The sequence below is a fragment of the Danio aesculapii genome, chromosome 5 (genome assembly GCF_903798145.1).
Source record: "Danio aesculapii chromosome 5, fDanAes4.1, whole genome shotgun sequence".
Taxonomy (NCBI): domain Eukaryota; kingdom Metazoa; phylum Chordata; class Actinopteri; order Cypriniformes; family Danionidae; genus Danio; species Danio aesculapii.
In genome coordinates this window covers 17,613,553-17,626,725 of record NC_079439.1, presented here as the reverse complement: position 1 = coordinate 17,626,725, position 13,173 = coordinate 17,613,553, and the positions used below count along the sequence as shown (strand labels likewise).

The following is a 13,173-nucleotide window of genomic DNA, read 5'->3' as shown; positions in this document are numbered from 1 at the left end:
AAAAATGTGTGTGCACTTATACAGCATACACAAAAAATATATTTGTAAAGGTATATACTGTAACATGTTTACAAAACTGTTGTGATAAAAACATTCTTGAGCATTAATCCAGCAATTAAAATAATTTCTGAATGACTCTGAGACACTGAAGTAGCATAATGACAAAAGCTTTAAACACAAGAATAAATAACATTTTAAATATGAAAAACAATTACTTTAAATCAAAATAATATGTTAAGACCATAATTGCAGCCTTAGTTAACTCTGTCCAAACTAACTTTGACGATATATAGCGAGTTATATAAACCTGGTTATAACAAGGAGGACATTTTAAGATATAAAACTTATGGACCTTGCAAAAATGTTATAATGGTACAAAAACTCTAGCCCTAATAGATCATTGGAGGACATGTACTATCCCCCGAACTACAATTCTGTCACTGAACTGCACTACATTTTCCATTAGGCAACTCACACACACACACATACACACACACCCATGATTGCACACACACAGCTGAACCGTGTAAGAACTGATGACCAGGACTATATATACAGCTCTCATTCTCACACACATTGCTGAGTCTTGTTGTTGTTTCATGTAATGTTACAAAGCATTCTCCTTGTTAAGTCTTTCCGTGTTTGACCCTTGCCATTTTTTCTTGTTTACGTTGTTTGCCGTTGTTGACCTCTTTGCCTGTGACCTCAATTACTCTTCTGGATTATTGTTAGTGGTGGGCAAAGCGAGGCTTCATGAAACACTGAAACAGTAGAGGCAAATGTGTCGAAGCTTCAAAACGTTTCAAAACCCTTTTCTACAGTGACACCTAGTGGTCATTTTATATGTATTGCTCTGGAACAGCTTCAGCAAAGAAACAGTTAAGCAAATTGAGGTATTAAAACTCCATGTTGTAGAGTTAAGGCTTCAAGTGATTTAGTGAAGCGGTGAGAGTTCCTGACTAACATGCTGAGATAATGGGTTCAAATCCAGGATGATGCAGGTATAGATGTTATTTTCACATGCTCTGTTTTTGTAGCATGTTTTGTTGACATCCAAATGAACACTGTGAATAAATATGACTTATTTTGGTCATAAAAAAATATTATTCATCAAATCATAATTTCAGAGAATTTGTATAAGTCGGGATTCAAACTCTGGCCATTTGCTGCATAGTTACTCTGTGCACACACACGGTCCACTAGACCAAATTATTATTTTATTTTAGATATTATTTTTTTAATCCTGTCAGTGAAATGCAGATTTGCCAGGTCTCGAAACTCTTCTGAAATGGCAGATGCTTTGAATCACTTTAGTCACGTGACCTGGGAGGTTCGGATGATGCTTCGGTGTAGTGTTTCGAAACACTTGCGCTTCGGAATCTCGACACTGTTTTGAAACGTCAGTTTCATGTCAGCCATCCCTCTGCCTGTGACCTTGACTACAATTCTGGATTACCCTTATGGTCCTGCAAATATGTCGAAGCTTCAGAACATTTCGAAACCTGTTTCTAAAGTGACACCTAGTGGCCATTTTTATGTATTGCTCTTGAATAGCTTCAGCAAAGAAACAGTTAAGCATATTGAGATATTAAACCCTATGTTGTAGAGTTGAGGCTTCAAGTGATTTAGTGAAGTGGTAAGAGCCAAACTAGCATGGTTTTGAATCGAGGGTGATGCAGCTATAGATGTTAGATTTAAATGCTCTGTTCTTGTAATGTGTTTTGTTTTAACATTGGTCTGACATTTTAATTAACATTTTGTGAAAATTTTGTGTTTAGTAAATTTTTTTTAACATTAAAGTACATCAAGTCATAATTTCAGAGAATTTGTTAAAGTCGGGATTCGACTGTTTTGAATCACCTTAGTCACATGACCTGGGTGTTTCGGATCATGCTTTGGTGCAGTGTTTCGAAACACTTGCGCTTCAGGATCTCGACACTGTGTCGAAACATCAGTTTCACGTCAGCCATCCCTACTGTGACCTCGACTATGCTTCTGGATTACCCTTATGCTACTGTTTGTACCTGTTGACCATTGCCTGCCTGACGATTCTTAATAAAACTGCACGTGGATCCTCAACTCTGTTGTCCAGCAACCTACCATTACACCAATAGGGTATTTTTTATGTTGTAGAAGAACAATTTTAGTTAATTTTATTCAAGTTCTTAAAATAATCATTTTATATTAAACTCAAATTTACTTACACTCATTACACTTATTTTTGTTGCTTGTTCAAACTACTTGTGTAAAATGAACTGAAACAACACAATTCTTGAGGTTTTTTTTGAGGTTTGAGGTTATTAAAATTTGTAAAAATATTTAAGTTAACTTAATAGATTTGTGTGTAACCCAGCCTTTTTTGTTACAATGTATAGTGAATCAGATTTAGTGATCTAAAGTGCATTTTTTCCACAGTGAAGAAACGTTTGTGGAATGCAAAAAATTCACCGATGTTAAAAGGTTCTTTATTCTAAATTAAAAACCTTTCTTTTATTTTTCTCTTTTTGTCTTTAGGTTTGGCAGTGTGGTGGCAGTATGGAGGTCCTTCCATGTGCCAGAGTCGCGCATATTGAACGCACAAAGAAACCATACAACAATGACATCGACTACTATGCTAAGAGGAATGCGCTGCGGGCGGCAGAGGTCTGGATGGATGAGTTCAAGTCCCACGTCTACATGGCCTGGAATATTCCTATGAACGTGAGTGAAATATTTAGCAACTGCACTCACCAATCCTCATGTGTTTTTGGGATTTGACAGTTGGTGGTTAATGGAAAATGGTTGCTGTGTTTAATTGTGCCCTGATTAATTTACTAGTATGCCAAGGCTCAATACACAGAACAAAATTGTAGATTGAGTTTGGCAACCTGTCAGTTTTATTGTTTTGCTCAGTACAGAATTACTACAGTCATTATATTTAGTGTCACACAGATAATACATCAATAATACATACTGTGAATACATCCACTGGCCACTTTAATTAAAATAGCAGGTTGAGCTCTCCTTTGCCTTTATACCAGGTGTAGATTCAAAAAGGTGCTTGAAACATTATTGACATGATAGCTGGAGATTTGTCGGCTGCACATCCATGATCTGAGTCTCCCATTCCACCAAATCCCAAAGATGCTCCATTAAGCCAGGCATACGCTGTGCAAGTTTTAATAATCCTATACGATTGTAGATTGTCAGACTGCATGAAAATGATCTCCATGTCACGTGGTAAGATCTCAGTTGTCATAATGTCAGACTGAATGACAACGAAGACCTGGGTCTTTCAAAAGAAAGAGTCTGAAAACTGCTTATACTGACAGAACTTCATCAGAGGTATCATTAAATTGGCTGTCTATAAGCATGTCAAATCAACAATCAAAGATCACTGATTTTAGTCGAGGATTTCATGAATTTTTTAAGATTTCCCAAATTTGTCTCAGACGACCTATGCTGACCCTGGCTGAAATAGCACTTTATGAGCAGGGTTTAGATTAAGATCTGGTGACTATGAAAGTTGCATATAGTATACATACAATTTTGTATGTGTCTTTACATGCAAAAAGTAAACTAGTGTCAAAAATCTGATTATTTCAAAAAGTTGTTTTTATTTGTTTATATGCAGAGGCCTGGTGGCTCAGTGGGTAGCACTGTTGCCTCACAGCAAGAAGGTCACTGGTTCAAGTCCTGGCTGGGCCAGTTGACATTTCTGTGTGGGGTTTGCGTGTTCTCCCTATGTTGGCGTGGGCTTCCTTCAGGTGCTCTAGTTCCCCTACAGTCCAAAGACATGCGCTATAAGTGAATTAAACACGCAGCAGTAATGGTCCTTTTGAAGTGTCACCCACTGTACAGCTAGAGTTGTACGAGATTGGAAAAAAACTGCCATATTTACATTTTTCGATATGAATATAGTTTCACAAAAGATAACCTGAATAACTTTATTTGGAAAGAATTCATACATTTGCTTAAACCATAATAAATAATTTGCAAGCGTAGATGAGTACAATAGAGCAAAGATAAAAATGAATCGTTTTGTGTTTTATGGTTTTCTGTGCAGTCTAATAGCATTGAAGAACAAAAATTCATTATTATTTAAATGTTTTAAAACACTGTTGTTTTCACTGTATAAATAATTAAATATGATTAGTCTTTGTTAAATATATACTTTAGAATATCTTGGTTTAAATTGGCTTGATATCTTAGTCATAGGTCTTAAAAACTTCCTAGGTCCTTTTGATGTGTCACCCACTGTATATGTGTAAGTGAAGTTTCAGCTCAAAATACCCCACAAATACTGTTTTATAACTCCATGAAACTGCCCCTTTTAGAGTTTGCTCCTATTTGTGTGATTTGGTGACTGTCACTTTAAATGAAAAAGAGATTGTGCTCTTTTCAAAAGAGGGTGGAGCTACAAATGTGACAGATAGTGGCAGATTCAAAAACAAGACTAGCATCCTATGCTACTGAGGGAGAGATTGTCACTAATGGGCAGGGCTTTCCCCCTCTGATGCATACCTGTCAACATTGGGATGTGAAAATAAGGGATAAACCCCCCAAGTGTCCACTTTCTCTCTGCCTCAAAATCGCATGTACAGAATCTGTTTGGGAAACAGTGTCTTTATATCAATATGAAGCTCATCTGACAGTCACGCACAGCTACATGAACTGACTGTTTTGACGATTGTATTGAAGGGGCAATGGCACCTGTGATGGTTTTTATATTTATTTCAAAGTGTTTTCATGCACAGAACAAATTCACATTTTTGAGCAACAGGCATCCCCTGGTGGTTCGGCGGTATGGGTTTCGCATAGGAAAGATCGGCTCTTGGATGTTTATTGCCACCCTTCATAGAAAGATTAAAATACAGGAAAATACCTTTACAGCATGATAGTGGGATAGAATTGTAAAATACGGGACAATCCCAGGTAAAACGAGAGGGTTGACAGGTATGCTCAGATGACGAACAAAAGGAGAATGTCAATCAAATTGTTTCTGCAGAAGTGTGAAGTGTGATTACATAAAAAAATGAATACATTTTCACCATAAGAAGCTGATTATATTCACAGAGTGTTGCCACACAGCTGTTTAAACCCCTTATAAAAGCGATACTTTCATAATAGGGCTTACTTATTTTGCAGAAAAATCCATAATTAAATGAATAAATTATACATTTACCTTCATGAACCATGATGCAAACATAGGGATTTTTATTTTTTTATTCCTGAAGAGAAAGTCTGTGTACAAAAAGGATCATTCAACCAGAGGCAGCACTTAAGTTGTTAAAAGGTTTAATTGGGTTGAAGTGTTGGCCTTGGTCAGTGCATGAAATGAGATACTTCACCTTTTGACAATTATATCACGCAATTCTTAAATGGAAAACAATTTCACAATAACCAAGTACACATTATTAATAGATTTTCATAATGGAGTAGTGTTCAATTCCACATGGCGCATTCCTGTCTATTGCAGAAGTGCCCTCGACGTGCTTATAACTGGTTTTCAGAACTCATTAATGACAGCGACGGTTATTTATAAAACACTTACTGTAGTCAATACAGCATTAAGGTCTGTTTCACGCAGCACAGAAACCGTATAGGCCTTCATGCTGACAGTATTCCTCTTGAAAATTCTAACTGCAGATAAAATAGCTTTTTAGTAGACCTTTTTTTTGTGGGTGAGCCGATTGCTTTACTATGTAATATTTTTTTTTTATAAAAGCCTTCATTAAAACAAGAAAAAAGGAATGTGTTAATTAAAATGTGTTTATTATAGTTATATTATTTTTAGTTTAGTTTAGTTTTAATTTGTAATTAATTACAGGATGTCCATAAAATATAATAGCTTTACTAAATTATTGAGTTTTAATACATTTTATTTTAACAACTAAGATGTTGCAGCAGTTGCATTTGCCAAATTGGTTTATACCCAGTGAATAAAAATATAATTTCCTCTTTGAGTTATGTGCTAAAATGCACATGTAATACAATCACTTGTTTTGTGTTCGCTGACATAAGACTTCATTGCTTCAGTTGTAAGCATAATTAATTAATTTCAATGTCATAATAAATTGTTATACATCCTTGCACACGTATCAATTTAAACTCCACTTTGACAATATAAGAGGGAATTGTGGCTGTACATGTGGATTAAACCAATTTTGCCTTCAGAACTGCCTTATCCCTTCGTAGCATAGATGGTACTGGAAATATTCCTCAGAGATTTTGGTCCATATTGACCTGATAGCATCATGCAGTTGCTGCAGATTTGTCAGCTGCACATCCATGATGCAAATCTATCTCCCGTTCCACCACATCCCAAAGGTGCTCTATTGGATTGAGTTCTGGGGACTGTGGAGGCCATTTGAATACAGTGAACTCATTATCATGTTTAAGAAACCAGTCTGAGATGATTTGCGCTTTATGAGATGGTGTATTATCCTGCTGGAAGTAGCCATGGGTTACACTGTGGTCATAAAGGGATGGACATGGTCAGCAACAATACTCAGGTAGGCTGTGGCGTTGACACCACCAGCCTGAACTGTTGATACAAGACAGGATAAATCCATGCTTTCATGTTGTTGATGCCAAATTCTGACCCTACCATCTAAATGTCGCAGCAAAAATCGAGACTCATCAGACCAGGCAACATTTTTCCAGTCTTTTATTGTCCAATTTTGGTGAGCCTGTGTGAATTGCAGCCTCATTTTCCTGTTCTTAGCTGACAGGAGTGGCACCCGGTGTGGTCTTCTGCTGCTGTAGCCCATCTGCCTCAAGGTTGTGCATGTTGTGCATTCAGAGATGCTCTTCTGCATACCTCGGTTGTAACGAGTGGTTATTTGAGTTACTGTTGCCTTTCTATCAGCTGAAACCAGTCTGGCCATTCTCTTCTGACCTCTGGCATCAACAAGGCATTTGCGCCCACAGAACTGCCACTCAGTGGATTTTTTCTATTTTTTGGACCATTCTCTGTAAACCCTAGAGATGGTTGAGCGTGAAAATCCCAGTAGATCAGCAGTTTCTGAAATACTCAGACCAGCCCATCTGGCACCAACAACCATGCCACGCTCAAAGTCACTTAAATCCCCTTTCTTCCCCATTTCTCGTTTTGAACTGCAGCAGATCGTCTTGACCATGCCTACATGCCTAAGTGCATTGAGTTGCTGCCATGTGATTGGCTGATTAGAAAATTGCATTAACAAGCAATTGGACAGGTGTACCTAATAAAGTGGCCAGTGAGTGTACGTTCTTTGTATTTCAGACATTGTAATTAACAGAACATCAAAAGCCAGTGATAACTGTCAAAAGTACCTAAAGCATTTGCAACTCTTTGGGTCTGAATCACTCAAGCACTGGGATAAACTGCGTTCAGTATGCATTGAACATTTCTAGGAAAACAGCACGATTTTTTTCCATTATACAGTATGGTTTGCAATCTTATCCTCTTATTAGTATTTCCACCGAGGATCAGAGATGGAGATTTAGATTCAGCGCGTGTTAGCAGAGAGTTTTTGAATATATTAGAAGTTCTTTGCTTCAGTCCACTGAGCACTTCGCCATGCTTATTTGAGCCCACTCGCTAGCGCTGGTAATTAAACAGATGATTAGCATGTTAGCGGCTCCTAATGAAAGAACAATTGCAGTCTCCCATGACTGACATAAACGAAAACACCTACTCCTCCTGTTCGCCCTGACAATTTTCTGAAGGATTAGAGCCCTTGTGTTTATGTGCGATGGTCTGATGATGGAACATGGTTAGTATGAAATTCAAAATGATGAATGTGAACTAGAAGAACAGATCGTTCTGGGGTACACAAGTAGTCTATAAATACTTGATCTGTCTGTGAGGTTAACAGAAGGTTGTGGGAATGTAATCCCACTAAATTAATAAATTAACAGTTCTATAATTAGCTGGCTAAATTTGTAGCACCATTTATAATTACTATGGCAAAAAAAAGCCAACAACACTTTACTTGGTATGACTTTCTAGCATGTTTCATATTTATTTACATTCAAATGTTGTGTAATATACAGTAGTATTTGCATTACTGTATATATTTTTAAATACATATGTAAGTTTTAACATTCAGAAATTTAAAGTGTTTATAATTGATATTCATTCATTCATTTTCTTTTCGGCTTTCAGTCCCTTTATTAATCTGGGGTCGCCACAGTGGAATGAACCGCCAACTTATCCAGCATATGTTTTATGCAGCAGCTGCTCTTCTAGCTGCAACCCATCACTGGGGAACACCCATACATACTCATTCACACACATACACACACATACACTACGGACAATTTAGCTTACCCAATTCACCTATACCACATGTCTTTAGACTTGTGGGGAAACTGTAGCGCCCGGAAGAAACCCACACGAACACAGGGAAAACATGCAAACTCCACACAGAAACGTCAACTGACCCAGCTGGGGCTCAAACTAGTGACCTTCTTGTAATAATAAATAATATGTGTGTTTATATACTTTTTAAACATATAGTATATCTAATATCATCAGTGTGTGTGAATCAGTATGTGTGGATATACATACATATATGAGCAATATCACATAAGTAGCAGTGCCTTAGTGTCCCACCAGTGATGATATACAGCCATATTGCATTGCTAAGCGCCTGATATTGCATTTATACAACAGTGTGATGGCACAATCATGTATTTATAAAAGAAAATTAAACACGGAGAGTCTCAAAAACCCTTTTGAAAGAGGAACTACTTTCTTCCACCATTCATACACATCTGCAGGTAATGTCAGAACCACAGAAACCGTTGCTACTTCACAAATGGCACTTTAGAGCTAGTATTTGAATGATTCTCTAGCATAATGTCTAAAGTTTTGACAAAACAGGTGATTTTGCTCCCATTTTAAAAAAAAATTAATCTATGCCCACTCATAGTATAAACACAACAACAAAATATAAAAGAGAGAGACCGACTTAGAATGTCACTTACCTGTTCTGTAATGATTTGTTCAGCTGTAGATTGAAACATACAATAAAAAATATTGTTTTTCTACCCTAAGGACTTATTATGTGGTTCCTGTTGCTATCTTGTGGCGGAACATCAATCATCTTTGCTCCGCTCAGTATGGCAGGCTGATGGCTCTACCAAGGCACTGTATCTCCAAAATTATGAATATTTAAAACAGGCACTATCCTTATAAATAAACTGCATAGTTGCAATCTAATCAGCTACATTCTTAACTAAATAAAGCCTCAAAAATACATTATGTTGTCCAACAGCTGCAATATTTGTCAATCTATAGTCTCTGCTTGCCATTCGGGGAGGAATACACAATGGTAAAGAGGCTGTACAAGTGCTGATATTAATATAATATATCACGGCTATCATCCAATCAGATTTGAGATCCAGACAGACCTGTTGTATATATATATAAATATATATATAAGTGTGTGTACTAAAAAAATGTATTTTGTTTCCACTATCCCAAATCCCAGAGAATCTGCTCCTGTAGTTAGTGTATTTAAACTGTTTTGCATAATACTGCTCCTGCCAAACGACAACTAGAAGTCTCTTTCTATTGTTCCAGAACCCAGGAGTGGATTTTGGAGACGTATCAGAGCGTGTGGCTCTGAGGAAGAAAATGAACTGCAGGAGCTTTCGCTGGTACCTCGAGCATGTCTATCCTGAGATGAGAATCTACAATAACACCATCACTTATGGAGAGGTAATAAAGACAAAGAAAACCAGTATGCTCTGTTTTAAACCAACAAAACCTTTTATAAGCCTTCCCACGCTGTTAGTTTAAATGTCTATATCCTGCCATTATAAAATATATCATTCTGTTTTGCTTTGTTTTGGCAGATTTTATAGTAAAATGTCACTTGAGCACCTTGCAAAAGATATGAAGTATGTACTTATTCAAAGAGCCAGTATAGTTGAGCTATGCTTTTGTGTTAGAACTTCATCTTTGACTATACAGCCATATCTATAAGATTGCATGAAACACTTTTGTTTAGTTTGTATTTTTGTACCAAATGGTAAAAACTACACAAAAAAAATTATGTAAAGATAATTGGTTTCCGTAGCAACAGTGTAGCAAGCATTGGAATTAGCTCCAATTTCCTCATAATGAGATTTAATGAGGCCCTTATTAACTTTAGAGTGTGTGTGTGTGTGTGTGTGTGTGGGCAGAAGCAGGGAATGTGTGTGTGTGTGTGTTACAACTAAATCTCAATAGAAGAGAAATGTTACAGCATTTTCAATTTGCTAGAGAAAAAAAATGAGCCCTGCATTTCTACATTGATCTCTAGAACTGCAGGGGCGGAAAATCTATAGCTGTATTGGAATAGTTTGTCTCTGAAAATATCCCTGCTAGACCACAGATTCCACATATCTCATCCTCTGTACAGTATTAGGTTTATGGACGGTCAATGTTGTCATCTCCCAAATGGATTTGATAAATCATGGCTGTGTGTGCATTTACAGTATGTTCAACCTTCAAAAGAGCACAAATGCGACTCTCAGAATAAGAGATAGAAAATCTGTTCAAAAGGTTTTATTTCTTATTTACCTCTAAAGAGTGCAAATCCATCATAAAGGAACTTTTTTTCGAAAGTCACCTAGATTTAAATATTTTAGTTTTATTCACATACTGAGGAAGGCTTTGAGCTGAAACATTTGTGATTTTATTTCACAAAGAATGTGAAATAAGTACAATTTCTGCCATGAAACTCTATGCCTTCTCAGGCTAATAGGTCACATAATCTGCTCCTACATCATTTAACCACATGGTTCAGGAGATTGGTTGCTGTTGCCTCGGCAGCCAATGAGCTTGCTCCTCATTATTTTAAAGGCTCAGTTGTTCTACGCTGTTAAGCTGCAGCACATTTTCAGAGACCCTCCTCCACCCCAGCTCCACCTGTGTTTAGATCTGTTTTGGGGGTTATGTTTATATATGTTTTATTTTTTGCAGCAGCAGCGTGTTATACTCTCAGAAGATATATTCACAGGTCTCGGTACATGCTCTGCCATAATAGATCAAAGCAGCAGCAGTGTAGCAGATTTGTGCCAAACACATCAGCATTGCCATATACTGTTGAAGTCAAAATTATTAGCCCCCCTGAATTATTAGCCCCTCTGTTTCACCAATTTCTGTTTAACGGAGAGAAGATTTTTTCAGCACATTTCTAAACATAATAGTTTTAATAACTCATTTCTAATAACTGATTTATTTTATCTTTGCCATGATGACAGTAAATAATATTTTACTAGATATTTTTCAAGACACTTCTATACAGCTTAAAGTGACATTCAAAGGCTTAACAAGGTTAACTGAGGTAACTAGGCAGGTTAGGGTAATTAGGGAAATTGTGTAGCGATGATTTGTTCTGTAGACTATTGGAAAAAATATAGCTTAAAGGGGCTAATAATTTTAACCTTAAAATGTTTTTTAAAAAATTAAAAACTGCTTTTATTCTAGCCGAAATAAAACAAATAAGACTTTCTCCAGAAGAAAAAAATATTATCAGATATACTGTGAAAATTTCCTTGCTCTGTTAAGATCAACAAAATAAAACAATCTAGAAGAACAGTGCGTACTTTACTATTAAACACTTGAGATTAACCATTTTTTTAATCCATTCAGCCTGTCCTCTCTGAGCACAATCTCTGAGCACTTTTCAGACAAGCACATTTAGCTGAGCTTAGCATAAATCATTGTCCTGCATTAGCATCTTGTATCGAAAAAATAGTTTAGATATTTTTCCAATCTTAAACTTGACACTCTTCTTTTTCATCCGTCTTAGTACTCAATGTAACTAAAGAATAGTCAAGCATTAAATAGAAAAATTTACTCTTTTTTAATATTATTATTTTTTTTGTATACATTTTTTAAGGGATATGTTAATGGTCTTTTCTGATTTAATAATCTATGTGAAGCTAAGCTAAAGGTACTCCCACCAATCTCATAAATCAGTATAATGGATTCCATAATAGTAAAACTCAGCTGTCTAATTCTGTGGCCGACGTCGCACCTCTCAAAAAGTGTAACTACACGTCGCAATGCCACTTAGCGCAAGCTCTGTGATTGGTCAGCATTGGTAGCTGTGACCAGTGTTGGCAGGACCGAGAGCTGCTCGAACCCGATGGAGCGAGTGTTTACAAGTGTCGAGTCCCGTTAAGGAGCTCCAGATGGAGACTGTTGTTTTGAGTTTACTTTATTATTAATGTTGTTGAACGTCCGGCAGTTCCCACCTCTGAAAGAACGAGTTTTAGCTACTTGTACGTTAGGGTTGTGTTCAGAAAAAACAGAAGACCAGTGAAGAAACTCAACACAGAAGAACTTTAAAACCTACTGCCAGCTAGCCTTTCAGGAGTGTTATTGCAGAGCAACACAAACAGCACGCAGTATAAATGCACGACTACGGTCAAGGCAGGCGCCGTGGGTCACATCAATCACTCGATGCAAAAGTATAAATCAGCCTTTATGATGTAATCGGTACATATTAGTGTCTTTTTAAAGCATACAGCCTCAATGACAGCTTTTTTTCTGAGAATGTTGGGATGCATAATGCCTCATTCACACTGGCAGCGACTTTGTAGGTGCCTGTCGCTCTAGGTGGTGACTCTCCAATGAAATTAAAGCTCCCTTCTCATTTTCCCGCTGCGAGTCACTTGTAGTGCGAATAAGGCTTAATAGCGCACAGAGTACAAAATACTATCACTTCATCAGAAATATGGTGAAGTAAAAGTAGGAGTGGACAATATTATTGATACAAATATATAATTAAGTACAGTTACTGATGACATTTACTCCGATACTTTGCATCACTGCATGATTTAGCTGTCTGTGTTTATTATTGTTCATATTTTTCAGGTGCGAAACAGTAAAGCCAGCGGCTACTGTCTTGATCAGGGCTCAGAGGAGGATGACAGGGCCATACTCTACCCTTGTCACGGCATGTCATCGCAGGTCAGTGTTTTCCTTTCACAGTCTTATATATTGTATAGTTTTACAAGATAAGTCTCTTCTGGTAACCAAGTCTGCGTGCATTTCATCAAAAATAAAGCTACCTAGTAATATTGTGGAATATTATCATGATATTAGAAATTATAATTTCCAATATTAGCTGTTTCATTGATGAAGATGCAAGATTTTCGGCAGCATTAGTGTAGTCTTTGGTGTCACATGATCATTCAAAAATCATT

General features: G+C 36.9%; 1 protein-coding gene across 1 annotated transcript in view; it reads left to right on the top strand.

Annotated features, from left to right (window-relative positions):
- galnt9 (polypeptide N-acetylgalactosaminyltransferase 9) overlaps positions 1 to 13,173 on the top strand; it is a 186,438-nt gene that overhangs the window by 157,611 nt on the left and 15,654 nt on the right. Inside the window, exons 7-9 of the mRNA XM_056457466.1 lie at positions 2,515 to 2,700; positions 9,554 to 9,691; positions 12,842 to 12,937. Coding sequence (XP_056313441.1) covers positions 2,515 to 2,700; positions 9,554 to 9,691; positions 12,842 to 12,937 — 420 coding nt within the window. The remainder of the gene's footprint in view (positions 1 to 2,514; positions 2,701 to 9,553; positions 9,692 to 12,841; positions 12,938 to 13,173) is intronic.